The sequence below is a fragment of the Stomoxys calcitrans genome, chromosome 2 (assembly GCF_963082655.1).
Source record: "Stomoxys calcitrans chromosome 2, idStoCalc2.1, whole genome shotgun sequence".
Lineage (NCBI taxonomy): Eukaryota > Metazoa > Arthropoda > Insecta > Diptera > Muscidae > Stomoxys > Stomoxys calcitrans.
The window spans coordinates 90,825,019-90,845,288 of record NC_081553.1 but is presented as its reverse complement, the minus strand read 5'-3'; the positions used below and the strand labels follow the sequence as shown (position 1 = coordinate 90,845,288).

Below are 20,270 nucleotides of genomic sequence, written 5' to 3'. Positions count from 1 at the left end.
TTCTACTAAATCAAAATTTTACCAAAATTCTGCACTTAATTACAATTCTCGTTCTACTCAAAATGCTACATCAAAGCATCATCATTTTAAAAAAACACCCCTGTTGTAAGAAAATTCTTGCCAAAATTTATGTCAAGTGGCAACCAATGTGAGTAGCAAAGGGGAAGATTTGCAAATTCTTTCAACGCTTGTATCCACATTGCCTTCACATGATTTTTGCCAAGATATCTTCTACAACCCCAGTTGATTTTAGTAAAGTCTTAAAAAATTCTTACGGCGCAGGGAAAAATTTCATTATGTACCCCAAACATTACAAAAAAAAAAGAAAAAACAAAGGAAAACAGACCCCAATTACCTTCACTTTAAAACGAATTACATTACATCATTTCAATGGAAAGTGTGCACTTAAATTTTCCCATGTTAGTCACGAAACCACTTCAACACCAACCATCATGCCCAGGGACATTTGAAAGAGTGTAAAGATGGCAACCAGGGGAGCAGGGGGAGTGACAGGGCAAATGTTACTTTAAATGGAATTACATACATATGCATGTATGTATGTATGTACATATGTGCAGTTGTAGCAAATATATATAACCTCATACATTTTCCATTGAAAAAGATTTGTATACAATTACCAAGGATTTGCTACCAACAACCACATCAGCATTTCTGTCGTCATCATCGGCAACATGCAACGCTTACGACGATGATGATGATGATAATGACGATGATGGAGGTGATGGGAAGCAGGCAAACTGATGATGATGATGATGGTGATGGTGACGTTAAGGATAGTGGTAAATTTATTCATTGCATGTCGAGATTTTCCTTTTGTAGTCATAGCTTTTGGATGAAAGCATTAACACAATTACAAAAAAAGGTTGAAGGTTACCAAATTACAACAATTTAACCAGAAATACACATGTAAAGATAGAACAATTTGAGTTATATGTGTGTAACGAAAATAGATTAAAAGAAAAATTGGATTGAAATGCTAAAACGAACAAGTTATGGTTCAATTCGGACCATAATTGAACTGAATATTGGAGACCATTGTAGAAGTCATTGTATAAAATTTCAGTCAAATCTAGTAAGAATTACGCTCTTTAGGGGCTGAAGAAGTAAAATAGGGAGATTGGTTTATAGGGCAGCTGCTTTAGGCTATAAACCGATGCCATTTTCGACACGCATATTAAAGGTTATGAGAGAAGACGTTGTACAAAATTTCAGCAAAATCGGATAATAATTACGCCCTCTAGTGGCTCAAGAAGTCAAAACCCCAGATCCCAGATATCTGGCAGCTATATCAGGTTATGAACCGATTTGAACCTTATTTGGCACAGTTGTTGAAAGTCATAACAAAAAACCTCATGCAAAATTTCAGCCAAATCGGATAATAATTGCGCTCTCTAGTGCCTCAAGAAGTCAAGACCCCAGATCGGTTTATATGGCAGCTATATCAGGTTATGAACGGATTTGAACCTTATTTGGCACAGTTGTTGAAAGTCATAACAAAACACCTCATGCAAAATTTCAGCCATATCGGATAATAATTGCGACCTCTAGTGGCTCAAGAAGTCAAGACCACAGATCGGTTTATATGGCAGCTATATCAGGTTATGAACCGATTTGAACCTTATTTGGCACAGTTGTTGAAAGTCATAACAAGACACCTCATGCAAAATTTCAGCCATATCGGATAATAATTGCGTCCCCTTGTGGCTCAAGAAGTCAAGACCCCAGATCGATTTATATGGCAGATATATCAGGTTATGAACCGATTTGAACCATACTCAGCAAAGTTGTTGGAAGTCATAACAAAACACTTCATGCTAAATTTCAGCCAAATCGGATAATAATAGCGTCCTCTAGTGGCTCAAGAAGACAAGACCACAGATCGGTTTATATGGCAGCTATATCAGGTTATGAACCGATTTGAACCTTATTTGGCACAGTTGTTGAAAGTCATAACAAGACACCTCATGCAAAATTTCAGCCATATCGGATAATAATTGCGTCCCCTTGTGGCTCAAGAAGTCAAGACCCCAGATCGATTTATATGGCAGATATATCAGGTTATGAACCGATTTGAACCATACTCAGCAAAGTTGTTGGAAGTCATAACAAAACACTTCATGCTAAATTTCAGCCAAATCGGATAATAATAGCGTCCTCTAGTGGCTCAAGAAGACAAGACCACAGATCGGTTTATATGGCAGCTATATCAGGTTATGAACCGATTTGAACCTTATTTGGCACAGTTGTTGAAAGTCATAACAAGACACCTCATGCAAAATTTCAGCCATATCGGATAATAATTGCGACCTCTAGTGGCTCAAGAAGTCAAGACCCCAGATCGGTTTATATGGCGGCTATATCAGGTTATGAACCGATTTGAACCTTATTTGGCACAGTTGTTGAAAGTCATAACAAGACACCTCATGCAAAATTTCAGCCAAATCGGATAATAATAGCGTCCTCTAGTGGCTCAAGAAGACAAGACCACAGATCGGTTTATATGGCAGCTATATCAGGTTATGAACCGATTTGAACCATACTCAGCAAAGTTGTTGGAAGTCACAAAAAAACACCTCATGCTAAATTTCAGCCAAATTGGATAAGAATTGTGCCCTCTAGAGGCTCAAGAAGTCAAGATCCCAGATCAGTTTATATGGCAGCTATATCAAAACGTGGACCGATATGGACCATTTACAATCCCAACCGACCTACACTAATAAGAAGTATTTTTGCAAAATTTCAAGCGGCTAACTTTACTCCTTCGAAAGTTAGCATGCTTTCGACAGACAGACGGAAGGACGGACAGACGGACGGAAATGGCTAGTTCGACCACCTAAGTCGAACTAGCCATGGTGGTGGTGCTGAGGTGGCCCCCCAGGCACTTTGCCCGGAAAAAACATTAGCAACGTGCTCTACTCTGAAATATCATTTATTTAAACCCCATATTGCCATTAGCTTAAGGGGAGTTTATGGGATGAGGCGTCCCCCATACACTTGGCCCTAAAATTGGTTGAAAATTTCGTTTTCTAATCTTCTAAGTCTAAATACCTTTAATTTAAGCCACATATAGCAATGGTCGGTAAATTTTTACTCTTGGAAAGGGGCGTTGCCCCATGTAGTCCCACATTTGGGTATCATATTCGTATTCTACTCCCAAATACCTTTAATTTGAGCCCCATATTGTGATGGTGGGGTGTCTTGGGGAACGGAATGGACCCCAGAAGATGGGTCCCGAAAGTGGGTATCAATTTCGTGCTCCACTCCCCAATACCTTTTATATGAGCCGAACATTGACATGATAGGTAAATATGTCCGATTTAGGGATGTTTTGGAGAGTGAGGTGGTCCTCTAAACATTTAAACCTGAAAATAAATCAGCATAGTGCTCTACTGCCAAATATCATTTATTTGAACCCCATATTGACATTGGCCTTAAAATAACACATTCGTTTTCTAATCTGAAATACCTCTTATTTTAACATTTTATTGCAAAAATCAACAAAAATGCCCGGTTTGGGATATTCGCTCTCCAAAAACTAACAAAATCGAACTCCACTCTCTTTTGGGCCCAAATTGTCATGGTAAGCAAAGACGTCCTATTTGGGGGTTGTTATGGGGGTGGGACGTCCCACCTAGATAGTTTGTCCTCTCAGATACCTTTCATTTTATCCCCATATTGCCGTAGTCGCCAAACATGTCCGGTTTGGGGGTGTTTTGGGGAATAGAGTAGTCAGTGACTTGGCCCTGAAAATATATATCAGATTCGTGTTCTACTCTAAAATACTTCTTATTTGAGTCACATATTGGAATAGCGAGCAAACACGTCTTATTTGGATAGTGTTATGAGGGTGAAGTGGTCCCATAGATACTTTGTCTCCGAATATTTATATCAGTTTCGTGCTTTAATCCCAAAGACCTTTCATTTGAGTCCCATATTGCTATGGTCGGTAAATATGTCCGATTTAGGGGTTGGGGTGGTGCCCCAAACACTTGGGTGGGGTGGTCCCCCAAACACTTGGGTGGAGTGGTCCCATAGACATTTTTCTCCCAATATTTATATCAGATTCGTGCTTTAATCCCAAATACCTTTCATTTCAGCCCCATATTGCCATGGTCGTAAATTTGTCCCCTTTGGGGGGTGTTTTTAGGGAGGGGCGGCCTCCCAAACCCTTGGTCCTACATTTGGATATCATATACGTTGTTTAATCTTAAATACCTGCCATGTGAATCCCATATTGTCGTGATTGGTCAATATATATATATTTGGTAGGTTTTGGTGGTGGGGCGGCCCCTCTAGGTATCCCATCCGAAATTTGGATACCAAATTTTTGTTTTTAGGTCACTATAAGAGAGCACACAATATTTAGCTTATATCGCACCATCCATCTCCTAGATCTGGCGTTTCTGAAAATTGGGATGAGGGGGAGGTTCCGGCAATTTTTGTTTTTTAAGAAAAAAAAATTTATATCAATGAAATTATTATTTCTCATTCTGTGAAGGTACTTGCAGAAGTATCCATGTCCAGATATTACCTGTGTCAAATATAAGTTTAAGTCACCCTTCTTTCTACCGATCCATTGTTGTTTATCGGGTATGAACATAAAGATCCATCTGCATTGCACGGCTATATTCTATCTTGACTGCCAAAAGCTCAGTGTGTCTGGTCGAATATCTTATTTCACCCATCAGCTCTTCTAGTCGCGCCAGCGTTGATAGCGGAAGTCTTTGTGCTCATGTTCACCCATCACTTCTTCGTAAATGCAGAATGGTGAGCTGCATTTTCCCATTCTGTGAAGGTACTTGCGGAAGCATACGTGTCCATATATTGCCTGCTTCAAATGGAAGTTTTCGTGTCCTATCTTTCTATCGATCCATTGTTGTATATCGGGGATGAGCTTAAAAATCCATCTGCATTGCGTGTCATTATTCCATCTGCTCCTATTGGGGTTCAGTTTGGCGTCATATACTTTCATGCACTCTAGGGTCGGTAGGTCTATTGGCACCATACCGGCAACGACGAGAACTGGGGTTCAGCCACTGTTCGATAAAATGACGCAACTCTTAGAGCGAACGACCTCTGTACTGAAATCAGCGACTTCGCCTTGCGTCTGATCTGTAGGGATTCACCCCAAATGCCGCTTCCATATTAAAGAATGCTGTTGCACGCTTCCATCATTAGTTTGCGACCGCCTGGTACACGTCTTCCGATGTTTGACATTAATCGCCTCAATTGGCAGTTATCTTGCAGCGTACTGCGTCTGGGCTGGAAAAGTCAATTTGGTGTTCAGTCGTACCCCTGGGTATTTCAGGTGCCTTCTAGCGGGTAAGACGACGTCCTCGATCCGCATATCTATCTCTCTGTGGGTATGTGTTTCCTCATGAGCAGGAGTAACTTAGCTTTTTTGCATTGCCAGCTGTAGCCCGTGGGACTCCAAACAATGTCTAGTTCTGATCATGACCTGCTGTAATCTTGGTTGTGCCTGGTCCGTATTTTTTGCTGTAATGACAGCGGCAATGTCGTCTAGAGGTCGGATCCAATTATAAAACCTTGTACAGTGCCCAACATTACTTCATACCTTCTTATAGCCTCGCTGGATGTGTAGAAGAGCACCCGATCTTCCAGATAACTTCTCATGATCCTCATCAGATGCTTCGCCACTTTAAAATCCACCTTCATGGCTCACAAAACATCTATCCACCAGAGGCTGTTAAAGGCGTTCTTGACGTCCTGCGTTGCCAATTGGATGATGGGTCTGCTGCGAGGCTTCCACAACCTCAATTACGTCCTTCAGGCCCGCTATTGTGGACTTTCCAGGGCGAAAGCCATGTTGCCGACTTGAGTGTCCTCCTCCTGCAGCGATTGCTTCTGCGAGTTTAGGCTTTATCGAACGCTCCAACAGCTTGCTTCAGCGCCGCTATCGTCGACTTTCCAGGACGAAAGCCATGTTGCCGGCTTGAGTGTCCTCCTACTGCAGCGATTACTTCTGCGAGTTTAGGCTTCATCGAACGCTCCAACAGCTTGCCCGTTGGGTTCAGCATACACAGCGGCCTGTAAGACGATGGCGATAATGTATCACCTTTCCCCTTGCTGACCAAAACCAACCTTTGTTGTTTCCATACATCTGGCAATATTCCTTCTGACAGACATGTGTTATAGATGTTCAGCAGCATTTTTGGTCGTTTCTCGGCGATAATCTACATGACTTCTACTAGGATTCCGTAGTCTCTGGAAGAAAGAGGTGTAAAAGTGGTCGCGTATGATGATGACGTGGCAACTGCGGTTAGGGGAAAGTTTCCAAGCACTCTTAGAGATATACCTTAGGAAGCTCTACGTGCCACAGCAAAGTGCTTTGATCAAAAACTGGTCTCGGCGTAAAACCATGCAAAACAGAATTAATGCAAATTTGCTCATTAACATTCCACTAAGGAACTGGGTAAACTTCTCACATATCATTGAGTGCTGTCCGGTTAAAATTTTATGCTCAATGATAGAGGGCCTCCTTTTTATGGTCGAGTCCGAATGGCGTGACGCAGTGCGACACTTCTGTGGGGAGAAGTTTTAACACGGCATAGTATCTCACAAATGTCGCCCGCATTAGGGGGGGACAACTACCACTGAAATCTTTTTTCTGATGTTCTCGCCAAGATTCGAATCCATGCTTTCAGCGTCATAGGTGGATATGCTAACGTCTTCGCTAGGGTGGCCTCCGAGACAAGGCAGAAGTAGTTCTTTTCAGCAGGAGATACGAGTTACTATTTACTTAAAGCACTCCTGGGTGTTTTGTAAGATAGGAAATTCAGCATCAAATCCAACATTTTGGAAAGGGCAAGAAAGGCAACTCTTGCCCTATACACCTGCAAGTGAGTCATTGGCAAAATTTGGGTATTTATACCGCGCGTCATGCACTGGGCATATACTGCAGTTGTCAGACCTATAATGCTATATGGTGTTGTGGTCTGGTGGACGGTGCTTCAAAAGTCCACCTCCTGTTCAATACTCATCCGGATCCAAAGGATGACTTGTTTGTGCATCACAGCCGCACTGAGGACGATACCATTTGGTGCACTGAATTTAATGCTACATCTTATGCCTCTGGACATTGTGGCTACCAAAATTCCAGCGTCCACTGCCGTGAGGTTAAGGGAGCTTTCTCATTGGTCATGTGGCGGCTACGGACACTGTCCTATCCTTCATACAATGTCCCATGTTCCAGGCAGTGTGGATTATCCCCTACCTGAACCGCTTTTTGATAAAAATTACTATACCACTATTCCTGATAGAACCGATTGGAACTACTATATCCCTGGTAACAGATGTTACACTGACTTCTATACGGATGGTTCCAAACTAAACGACCAGGTGGGCTTTGGGGTCTACTCTAAAGATCTAGAACTGGTCATATCGAAAAGGTTACCCGACCACTGTAGTGTGTATCAAGCAGAGATCCTTGCAATTAAGGAAGTGGTGGAATGGCTAAGATATATCATGACGAAAATTGGCATAAATATCTTCTCAGACGGTCAGGCAGTCATTAAATCCCTTGAGAACGTATTTCTGAACACAAAATCAGCCCTCGACTGTCGCAGATCTCTCAACGAGATGGCTGAAGAGTTTAAACTTCACCTGTTCTAGTTGCCGGGCCACAGGGATATTCCAGGGGATTGTAAAGCGGATGATCTTGCGAGACTAGAAACTACCCTATACACTCCAGAGATACTGGAATCTGTGGGTATGCCTCTAGCGACATGTAAGCTAAGTCTTCAGGACCAGGCCCGAAAGGCAACGAATGATAGATGGTCACAAAGAGGGAACTGTGAACATTGCAAAACTATGTGGCCTAATCTAGACATGAAGAGGTCTAGACTGGATCTGGCTAAAACAGACGTCTCAGTCATTGTGTCCCTCATGACAGGTTACTGTCTAATCGGAAAACATGCTGACGGACTGAAGATTGCCAGCAAGGACTTTTGCAGAAGCTGTGAGGACATCGACGAAGAAGAAGAGACAATAGAACACCTTGTGTGTGTGGGTCCCGCACTAGCAGTCAGAAGGAGTTCCACTTTAGGTTCTCATTTCTTTGAGAACCTGTTTGATTTAGCGGATGTGAACATTCACAAGTTATTGGGCTTTTTAAAGCGATCTGGATGGTTCAAGGGTAGGAACTAGAAGGCATCTTTCTTCTTCTGTTCCTGTGGCATCACAATGGACGAAAATGTCTAAGTGAGTCTGATGGCAGACTGCAACTTAAACCTAACCTTAACATTATATTTGGAATCCTTTGTAATATTGGGTTGTCCAAAAAGTAATTGCGGATTTTTTAAAAGAAAGTAAATGCATTTTTAATAAAACTTAGAATGAACTTTAATCAAATATACTTTTTTTACACTTTAAAAGTAACAGCAGATAACTGACAGAAGAAAGAATGCAATTACAGAGTCACAAGCTGTGAAAAAATTTGTCAACGCCGACTATATGAAAAATCCGCAATTACTTTTTGGGCAACCCAATATTTTTCAAAATATTCACTATGTAAAGGGTGATTTTTTTGAGGTTAGGATTTTCATGCATTAGTATTTGACAGATCACGTGGGATTTCAGACATGGTGTCAAAGAGAAAGATGCTCAGTATGCTTTGACATTTCATCATGAATAGACTTACTAACGAGCAACGCTTGCAAATCATTGAATTTTATTACCAAAATCAGTGTTCGGTTCGAAATGTGTTCATTCACCGTAACGTTGCGTCCAACAGCATCTTTGAAAAAATACGGTCCAATGATTCCACCAGCGTACAAACCACACCAAACAGTGCATTTTTCGGGATGCATGGGCAGTTCTTGAACGGCTTCTGGTTGCTCTTCACTCCAAATGCGGCAATTTTGCTTATTTACGTAGCCATTCAACCAGAAATGAGCCTCATCGCTGAACAAAATTTGTCAAAATTTGAACACATTTCGAACCGAACACTGATTTTGGTAATAAAATTCAATGATTTGCAAGCGTTGCTCGTTAGTAAGTCTATTCATGATGAAATGTCAAAGCATACTGAGCATCTTTCTCTTTGACACCATGTCTGAAATCCCACGTGATCTGTCAAATACTAATGCATGAAAATCCTAACCTCAAAAAAATCACCCTTTACTTACATAGATGGTAGGACGGTGCGTTCCTTGATAAGCATATCGGTCTCAACGGTGTATGGTGTAAAATTTTGCAAAAAATTCTTCCAAAATGCTATATGAGCTAATGTTTAACTTGAGAGTGCAAAAGAACCAAATTATTATGGCATATTTAAATCGCAAGTGTGCCACCACCAGGAACCACCATAGAACATATGATAAGTATGTAGATGATGATGATGATGTTTACGACGAATACCAACCAACCAACTGCCTGGTTAGTCAGAGAATCTACACAGCTAACTGAGGAAAGGAAGCAACGACTCGAGCATATGTATGAGTTCAGCTGAATTCATACAATTTCATGGAAGAGGGGCCATAGGAAAAATCCTCGCATAATATGAACTAGTTTTGTTTTCGCTTTGCTTTGCTGCTTTCCTGAAAGGCGGAGCGCTGAAGGGGACTAACATCTGTTTGCAGGGTTACATTTTCTGCTTCCCTTGGTGGAAATGTTACGATGCATGTCTGGATGTATGTACGCATAAGAGGAGGTTATGTAAATATAACATGGTATCATCATCATCATCATCATCATGATCGTCAGCACATTTTATTAATTGCCTTAATTGAATTGCATTGAAGTTGAAATGAAACGTTTTGAATAAAGGATAACATAATAAATGTTCAGGTACGTTCCCTGGGTACAAGAGCTAGGGGTAGTGTTTCCAAACGATGTTTCTATGCACCGTTATCCGCATGAGAAATGTTAATGGATTTTTTCCAAGGAAGAGATTTTTATAAATTAAATTTGAATACAATTGAAGTTATTTGAAATGGAATTTAAATTGAGTTTCTAATTATGAAAATATTAAACCATAATAAACTCAACTGAATTGTAAATATTTGGAATAAGAATAATCGAAATCCTCAAAAAGCTGGGCAAAACGGGTCTAGACGTTAATTCGTCCAAGGCGGAAGTTCTTTTTTTCGTTGGAGAAAATGACCCGTTTACTGAAAATGCCTGGGTGTTTTGCAGATGAGAAAATTGAACTTCAAATACGAATAAACGCCAAACAAAGCCCTATACACCTGTGAGAGGGCCATTGGAAAATGCTCATCCTTAGTCCAGAAGTCAATGCAAATTGCAATGCTTTGTGGTTTTCGGTGAAATGACCCAGCATTCGACAAGTATAACTTTGAAGGCCTGTAAGCGTGAGTGACAATGGACTTACGGCTGACATTTACTGCTAACCAATTTGACTGCAGATTGTGTGTGGAGTGGGGTAAATAGGTGGTAATACTACTAGACGTCGAAAGATCAAATATAGTAAAGCCAAGTGTAGGACCAGAGAGGGAATGAAGCCTCAAAATATCAGGAACTACCGAACAAGGTATTTCCCTGTTCGATTGAAGAACAACGCAAGATTGTATTGCGGCAACAGCCTTCTCCATGTGTTTGTTCGAAAATAATGGTAACATGATTTCGGAACGGCTACGACCAGGGGATTATGCCCATTGCAGTTCAGTTTCCGAGAGAATATGAGCACTGGCCATGTCAGCATCCAAGTTCACGACTATGTGAGCGGCTGGGAAACAAATTTGCACTTGGTATATTTGTCCATTTTAAAGACGCGTTCGATAACCTTTAATGACAAAGTATATTCACTAGATTAGACGAAATAGGTTGTCGGGAACTTTCTCTCTGGCGTAGTTACTTCGTTGATAGAAGAGGTTGCCTGGTTGTTGCCAGCGATGCGATTTAGAATTATTTTGAAAAGGGTTTTTCAAAGAGGTCCATCTGTGCTCCATATGATTGATGGATAAAGTCACTTGTATGAGTCCTTTAAAATCCGTTCATATGCGGATTTTAGTTGAGAGCGATTCCGAACGAATTTTTGGGTGTAAACCACTTGGGTATTGTGCGTAAATGAAGCGATCGTGAAGCCGCGGAGGAGATAACTGCGCCAATGGCATATCGTCGAGGAATCGTCCACCTACGATTCGATCTGTTGGAGCAAAGATTAGCAACTTAGCGCTTGATAGTATTTGTAGGAGTAACTGTTTCGGAGAGCATGGGATTTTTGCTCCATTTACCAAAGTAGCCGGGCAGGTTTAGCGCATTCTGAGAAGTCATTGGGGTCTTGGATTGGAACTTATGGAACACCAAGGTCACCTAGGTCACCTAGGATTGAAAAAGATCGTCTCTGTATGTTTGCCTTTGTGTACAGATGCACTGCAACGGGGAGTTTCATGGCTGTTCTGCACAGAATAAAAAAGAGAATTCCATTTGTGTGTGAGAAATGGCTCACAGTAGGGCCGTGTGGGATTTCAGTAGGGCTCTTGAAGACGATAGCATTATGGCAAGGTTGGCCCCCTTTTCACGGTAAGTATTGGGTTGCCCAAAAAGTAATTGCGGATTTTTCATATAGTCGGCGTTGACAAATTTTTTCTCTTTTAGCTTGCTTTAGAAAAAAAGTTTAAAAAAAGTATATTTGATTAAAGTTCATTCTAAGTTTTATTAAAAATGCATTTACTTTCTTTTAAAAAATCCGCAATTACTTTTTGGGCAACCCAATATTTAGTAGGAGCAGGATGAGGCTTAGTGCGAATATCTGTGACAAGGTGTACCGTTGTTCGTGGGAACAATCGTATCCCATTAAGTGTTTTGTATGTGCAACTTCTATTTAATTTTTAAGCACACTTTGTACTTTGGCGATAGGTCGTCTAAGGCGGTTTCCATCTTTCTTTCTGGTGACTGGTCCGGACGATTAAGAGTCCAACTGATCGTAGTCTACGTATGCTACGAAAGCTGCCAGAGATTTGTGTCTGGTACCATCTGGTTTCGTCCTGACAGTGGTGAGGCCTCATATGGAAGCTTTGTGGTGGCTGTTGTTCAAGTTCAAATTGAATTGGGTTGCCCAAAAAGTAATAGTCGGCGTTGACTAACTTTTTCACAGCTTGTGACTCTCTAATTGCGTTCTTTCTTCTGTCAGTTATCAGCTGTTACTTTTAGCTTGCTTTAGAAAAAAGTGTTAAAAAAGTATATTTGATTAAAGTTCATTCTAAGTTTCATTAAAAATGCATTTACTTTCTTTTAAAAAATCCGCAATTACTTTTTGGGCAACCCAATAGTTTGAGTTGCTATTTTCAACCTGATGCTGGCAAACATAGTTCTACAGTACCTTGTCCTAAATAAAGAAGTGCAAATGCAAATGTGTCCATGGGCATTCCATTAAGGAAAAGAGGCAAGCTTTTCCCATATTACTGAGTGCTGTCCGATTCAAGTTTAAGCTGAGTGATAAGGGACCTCATTATTATAGCCGATTTCGAACGGAGTGCAGCAGATCGACACCTCTTTGGGGAGAAGTTTTTACATGGCAAAATACCTCACAAATGTCGTCAGCATTAAGAGGGCATAACCATAGCTGACAAATTTTGTCTGATGTTCTTGCCAGGATTCGAACCCAGGCATTCAGCGGCATAGGTGGACATTCTAACTTCTGCGCAAATCACAGCATGAACCCATGCCTCATTTACAAGGGCAATGTGGAAAACATTTATCCTACCAAGAATCTCACAATGATTCATGAACACTCTCAAAGCCCACCAGGATAAGTGGCGACCTTTTGCCCACTCGGTCTTAGGGCATTGCCCACTTCTGCAACCCACACCATCAGTCCACGTTTCGTTGGCTCGGCCAGTGTAGAAAACCTCTAGCACGACAAGAACCCACAGCATCGGTCCACGTCTCATTTGCTCGGCCAGTCTAGAAAATCTCTAGCCCAAATTGCACTGATAAAGTATTGGGTTGCCCAAAAAGTAATTGCGGATTTTTTAAAAGAAAGTAAATGCATTTTAAATAAAACTTAGAATGAACTTTAATCAAATATACTTTTTTACACTTTTTTTCTAAAGCAGGCTAATAGTAACAGCTGATAACTGACAGAAGAAAGAATGCAATTACAGAGTCACAAGCTGTGAAAAAATTTGTCAACGCCGACTATATGAAAAATCCGCAATTACTTTTTGGACAACCCAATAGTATGCCTGTCCATTTTATCAGCGGCTTCGCTCTTCGCCGCTCTTTGATGGATCAAGACCTAGACCTAATAGGCCTCCCCATGGTACAAACAAGCTCTAATCAACTCCCAAACAGTCTTTTTCTCATGGCTCGAAGTCGAAGAAGAGCAATCACCGCCGCCTGACTGTCCACGTATATTAAGACAATCGGATTAATCATCATCTCTAGTGCTTGCAGGACCCATTTGACTCTTTTGTACCTAGGAGCTCAAAAGAAATTTCAGTCCCGGTGCCCCATCCAATTCGGACCCATCCGTATGTCTCCCGAAAAGAGACCTCAGGGCTCTGGGCCGTCGTTCCCTTTAGATCATACCGCCACTTTACATAACCTTCCCCAAGCTAGATTCTTGACTTGCTCAACCTAAAGGCGATCTTCGTTGCCGCCCACCCAACATACAGGTAAAAGGTCTAAAGATTGAGCATACCATTTAGGACCTCTCTCTAGGCAGTTCTCCTTGCTTCACAGAGCAACATAGGTATCCTATGTGGCCACGTAACTTGACGTTGACTAGTTACAATATTCTGGCAGGTAACGAAACTTATCTCAAGCGTATTTCGATTTCCTGGGCAATACTGCACCTCAAATACACCAGGTTTGGTAGCTGCAACTATTTGTCCCCAGTTTAGTTTCTTCACCCCTGCAAGATGGTGGAAGGAAGGATTCTGGTTGGCTATGCAGACAAGACGCAATAGAATACCCAAGGAAAGACAGACACACATACACTGTCTCAAATGAAAAATCACCAAAAATTAGACAAACGATTTAAGTTTTAATAAGCGGTAAATTTCTATAAAAATTAAAAATTTTAAAACAACTTTTTAAATAAAAAAAAAATTTTTCTTTGAAATTTCTTGCCATGTTTTTGTGCACCTGAGTTAATTCTCCCCTTTGTTTCTTTTTTTTTATTTTTGCTTCCTTCAGATCACCTAATGCCGCAGCACAGATCTTAGGATACCCCTGCAGATCAAAGGTGGCCAAATGTTCATAAATGATGCCCGAAATTGAATGTGACGTGGGCGCAGCAACAGATATGGTCAGTGGTGCTGCACATGCTCCCATTTTTGAAACGAGTGTGGCACAAAAATACTACAGTCAACATCAGCAGGCGTTGCATCAACAGGCAGTGCAGCAACAGCAACAATTGTTGCAACAATACCAACAACAGAGTCAGCAGCAAACACAACAATACACCACACAACAGCAGACAACGCACTACAACGCCACAACGGATTATAAATTGTCTGAGGAAGAGAAGCAACAGCAAATGCAACAGTTGCAACAACAGCAGGCACAATATAAAATGGCTACCAGTTCATATGTGTATAGAAGTCCTTTGACCATACCACCCACTGGTGCTATGTATGAGAATATCTCGAATAACAGCAACAGTAGTTCACTTGCCAGCAATAGTAACAACAACAACAACAATAATGTGGCCGAAACCTACACTAACAACTATCATCCGCATGCACATGCACACCAACATCATGGTCATGCTCAACTGCATACGATAGCAGCCCTTACTAGTCACATGACAGCAGCCTCAACACCGAATGCCAACGCCATGACGGGGACCACAGCAACAGGTGCTGCCACCAACAGTGTTATAGGCGAAGCCTTGGCTGCCAATCATGGCAACATCAGTCTCAAAGAGAAATCAAATGAGACAACATTTTTGCAAAAGTCTTTGGAGGCTCCCCCTATGGCAAAAAATCCCAATTACATTAATGGCTATGGCGGTGGAAGTGCGGCCTTAGGTGGTGGTGGCGGTGGTGGCGGTGTCGGCGGTATTGGTGGTCACAGTGGTCCCCCCCTCGGCTATGTGGGTGTTGGCAATAAAACGCTCATGGCTTCGCCACCTCCCATTGGTGTGCAGGCCAAAACACCACAAATGAGACAAAATCTCTCGCCCACCGCCTCAACGGAGGCCCATTTGAGTACAACGAATATGGCATCGCCTGCCACTTGGCATCCGCATGTCTATGCCCGCCCACCAACACGTCCCACCCCCCATACCATAGCCGATATCTTGGGTTTGCGCGACTTAACTGTCGCCAGCGGCAATATCCATCAAATGACAGCGACCACCACCATTCCCAATGCCGCCGCCGCCGCCACAGCCAACGCCACCAATGCTTTAATACTCACACGCGATAGCCAACACGACGAATCGTCCAATTCGTCGGCCACCACGCTGCCACCTGCACCCGCCAAATCACCCAAAAGCATTTTACGCAATTTCCAGCAACAATATTCACAGCAGATCACCGCATACGATCAACATCAGGCACGAAGTGCTTCGGCCAGTGATACGAGTGAAGATGATATGGTGGGTAATGGTAACGGCAACGGCAATGGAGGGGTAGGCGGCAACAGCAGTGTTGTTGGCCTGCTGGGGACCAACAACAACAGCATTGGGGCGACGACAACGACAACAATGCCTGCGGCCGCCATCGTTGCCACCTCGCATGATTTATTAGAGCATGACCAGCCATTAAATTTGTGCGTAGCCAAAAAGGCGAGAGATTCTTTGTCCCCACCACCTGCCGTCAAACAAAATCAAATTTTGGGCATTCTCAGTGGCGCAGAGCGTGAGAAATCTTTGCTGGGCAAACATTTGAAGAAAGGTAAGTGCAATTAGAGAATTGGAGTAATTTTAGAACAACTTGGGGGATTTTTTTCTTGTGCCAAAATCAAATGGAAATGGTTGCGCAAGATTTAGGAATGCTTTTCGCTTAAAAGAGGGGTGGGTACTAAAGGAGTTAATAACGGAAAACCATTTATGAATTACATCTCACTGAGAGAATCATCTACAATTCTGCTAAACCAAATTGACAAAATCATAGCAACAACCCTCGATGTATTACTTTATACCAGTAGTGGGCTAATACACACACACACACTATTGCACATTATTGTGAACATGCACAAGCACACAAGCCTTATGGGCTTGCAAATAATGTGTAGCGTATAAAGCTGAATCACACGCACACCACTGCTTTATACCCTTGTACTAAAACTATGCCAAAGTTCTTAAACAATGAAAAACTTGAAGAAAGTCTAAACTATCCGCCAACTTCTTCAACAAAGGGAACAACTTTTCATGTGACCTTTGTAAATGACGCAATCGAATTACAACACAATGAACTATAAAATCTAAAATGCTCCACTTTCTAATTAAAAATTTTATAGCTCTAAAACGACTTAATTGGATTTCTAATCTCTCTCTCAAATAAAAAATTGTTTGCCCTAATAAAGTTCTAATTTAAAAATTATATTCAAATCTCTATCCGAATAAATGTCAAATGTGACATAATTTAGTGCATGTATATGCTCATATTTAAATGAAGCTTTGCTCCAGTTTGCCAAACCAAATAAATTTATATCCCTTACACCACCTCCTCTCTATTTCTCTCCCTCTCTCTCGCTGAGACAAATAATGTTGGCCCATATGTCCCATCATTCTTTTACTCTGTGCCAGAATAGCATTTTAATTATGAAATGTTGACAAATATATTACTCATTTGCTTGACGAGTGACATAGATTTTTAATGATATCCACAATAGTGAATGGGAGGAGTCGTATAAAGGAAAAACTGTAAACAAAATTAAAATACTAAAAAATATATAAAAAGCAAATATGATATTTGTGTAGGGAAATGTTAAATGAGATTGAAAATTATTTTTGCGACAACACAAGTAACTCACTTAAAAAAAATCATTTAATATATCATATAATATTTTCAAATTGATAGTACTGGGAAAAAAGGAAGTTACAGTGGGATGCAATATTAAAAATCGAATTTTCAAAAAAAAAAAAATTAATAAAAAAACAAAATATTAAAATAATTTTACAATAAAATAGTTAATATTTAAAAAATAATTATATATAAAAATAATTAAAAAAAACTATATATATACAAATAATTAAAAACAAGTAAAAGCGTGCTAAGTTCGGCCGGGCCGAATCTTATATACCCTCCACCATGGATCGCATTTGTCGAGTTCTTTTCCCGGCATCTCTTCTTAGGCAAAAAAAAAGGATATACGAAAAGATTTGCTCTGCTATTAGAGCGATATCAAGATATGGTCCGGTTTGGACCACAATTAAATTATATGTTGGAGACCTGTGTAAAATGTCAGCCAATTCGAATAAGAATTGCGCCCTCTAGAGGCTCAAGAAGTAAAATAGAGTGATCGATTTATATGGGAGCTGTATCGGGCTATATACCGATTCAGACCATAATAAACACGTATGTTAATGGTCATGAGAGAATCCGTCGTACATAATTTCAGGCAAATCGGATAATAATTGCGACCTCTAGAGGCTCAAGAAGTCAAGATCCCAGATCGGTTTATATGGCAGCTATATCAGGTTATGAACCGATTTGAACCACATTTGGCACAGTTGTTGGATATCATATCAAAACACGTCGTGCAAAATTTCATTCCAATCGGATAAGAATTGCGCACTCTAGAGGCTCAAGAAGTCAAAACCCCAGATCGGTGTATATGGCAGCTATATCAGGTTATGGACCGATTTGAACCATACTTGGCACAGTTGTTGGATATAATAACAAAACACGTCGTGCAAAATTTCATTCCAATCGGATAAGAATTGCGCACTCTAGAGGCTCAAGAAGTCAAGACCCAAGATCGGTTTATATGGCAGCTATATCAGGTTATAAACCGATTTGAACCATACTTGGCACAGTTGTTGGATATCATAACAAAACACGTCGTGCAAAATTTCATCCCAATCGGATAAGAATTGCGCACTCTAGAGGCTCAAGAAGTCAAGACCCAAGATCGGTTTATATGGCAGCTATATCAAAACATGGACCGATATGGCCCATTTACAATACCAACTGACCTACACAAATAAGAAGTTTTTGTGCAAAATTTCAAGCGGCTAGCTTTACTCCTTCGGAAGTTAGCGTGCTTTCGACAGACAGACGGACGGACGGACGGACATGGCTAGATCGACATAAAATTTCACGACGATCAAGAATATATATACTTTATGGGGTCTCAGACGAATATTTCGAGTAGTTACAATCAGAATGACGAAATTAGTATACCCCTCATCTTATGGTGGAGGGTATAAAAAGTTATATATAAAAATAATTAAAAAAAAAAAATTATATATAAAAATAATTTAAAAAAATAATCTTATATATAACAAGTAAAAAGGCGTAAAGTTCGGACGGGCTGAACTTTGGATACCCACCACCTCGGGTACATATGTTAACCTTTCGTCATAATCCCGTGAAAAATGCATGATTTATGCCCCCAAAGCAGCTATATCGAAATTTGATCCGATTTGGGCCAAATTTGGCACGGACATTGTGTGGTCTAATAAAAAAGTCACTGTTCATTTTTGTGGAACAACATATTGGTATTTTTAGCAGCTATATCAAATTATAGATCGGTCTAAACCATATAGGACACGGATGTCTCAAAGCCTAACATAAGTCACTGTCCCCAAATTTTGGCAAAAACTTACAATAAATGTGCCGATTATAGGCCCAAGACCTTAAATCGGCGGATCAGGCTATATGGCAGCTATATACAAATCGGGACCAATCTTGGCCAAACTACAGATAGATGTCGAAGGGCCTAACACAACTCACGGTCCTAAATTTTGGCAAAATTAGACAATAAATGCGCCTTTTATGGGCCCAAGACCTTAAATCGGCGGATCGGGCTATATGGCAGCTTTCAGAAAAATCGAATGTGGTTTTTATAGGCCTGATACCTTAAATCGGCGCATCGGTTTATATGGCAGCTACAATATATCCAAATCCGAACCGATCTGGGCCAAATTGAAGAAGGATGTCGAAGGGCCTAACAAAACTCACTGTCCCACATTTCAGAGAAACCGGACAATAAATGCGCCGTTTATGGTGCCGAAAACCTTAAATCCAGAGATCAGTCTATATGGCAGCTATATCTAAATCTTGACCGTTCTGGGCCAAATTGAAGAAGGATGTCGAAGGGATATCACTGTCCCAAATTTCGGCGACATTGGACAATAAAGGCGCCTTTTATGGGTCCAAGACCTTAAATCGGCGGATCGGTTTATATGGCAGCTATATCCAAATCTGAACCGATCTAGGCCAAATTGAAGAGGCACGTCGAAGACCCTAACACAACTCACTGTCCCAAATTTCAGCAAAATCGGATAATACATGTGGTTTTTATAGGCCAAAGAACTTAAATCGGCAGATCGGTTTATATGCCAGCTATATCCAAATCTGGACCGATCTGAGCTAAATTGAAGGAGGATGTCGAAGGGATATCACTGTCCCAAATTTCGGCGCCATTGGACAATAAAGGCGCCTTTTATGGGTCCAAGACCTTAAATCGAGAGATCAGTCTCTATGGCAGCTATATCCAACCGATCGATCTGGACCGATCTGGCCCAAATTGAAGAAGGGATGTGGTAGTGCACTTCGCGAGAAAAAAAATTGTACTCAGCTGTTTACGGTACACTACCTGGAAATTATGTCATGTGCCTACACAGACAAGTCCGCTTTAATTGACGCATTTTAAGACAACATTGAAGTATTGATTCGTGAGATACCGGCTGAAATGTTGGAAGGAGTATGCCAAAATTTGACTAAGCGGATGGACCATTTCATGGAATCTATTCGAATTCCTGAATTCCTCTTAGAAATGGATCTGCGGACCAAAACCCTTTGCAGTAGTTAGGTTAGGTTGAAAAGATTTACAGTTCCAGTAATTGAGAACAGGAAACGCTATTATGATTCGAGAGACAATTTTCAAAGAAAATGCAATGAAAGATGATTGTAATACTACAACGACAATCTCGAGAAACTGGATAAAATATCGAACTCTAAAGAATCGCACACATAGTCCAAAAGGAAATCTGCATGCAAATGCTTTTATGCTGCACTTTAGTTCTATTCTACTGGTGCTTGCCTTATTACATGGACCCATTTTTAGATTCTCTTTTGAATTATGCGAACTGTCATTTGTCATGAGAGGATTAAAGACATAGAAATCTCCAAGACAGGACGGAATTT

The 20,270-nt window shown here is 40.9% G+C and overlaps 1 protein-coding gene across 10 annotated transcripts in view; it reads left to right on the top strand.

Annotated features, from left to right (window-relative positions):
• The window catches only part of LOC106086408 (serine-rich adhesin for platelets), a 378,389-nt gene that overhangs the window by 202,693 nt on the left and 155,426 nt on the right, over positions 1–20,270 (top strand). For all 10 annotated transcript variants that reach the window (XM_059364029.1, XM_059364028.1, XM_059364025.1 and 7 more), the window contains one exon: positions 14,143–15,848. In XM_059364029.1, coding sequence (XP_059220012.1) covers positions 14,210–15,848 — 1,639 coding nt within the window. In that variant the 5' untranslated portion in view covers positions 14,143–14,209. The remainder of the gene's footprint in view (positions 1–14,142; positions 15,849–20,270) is intronic.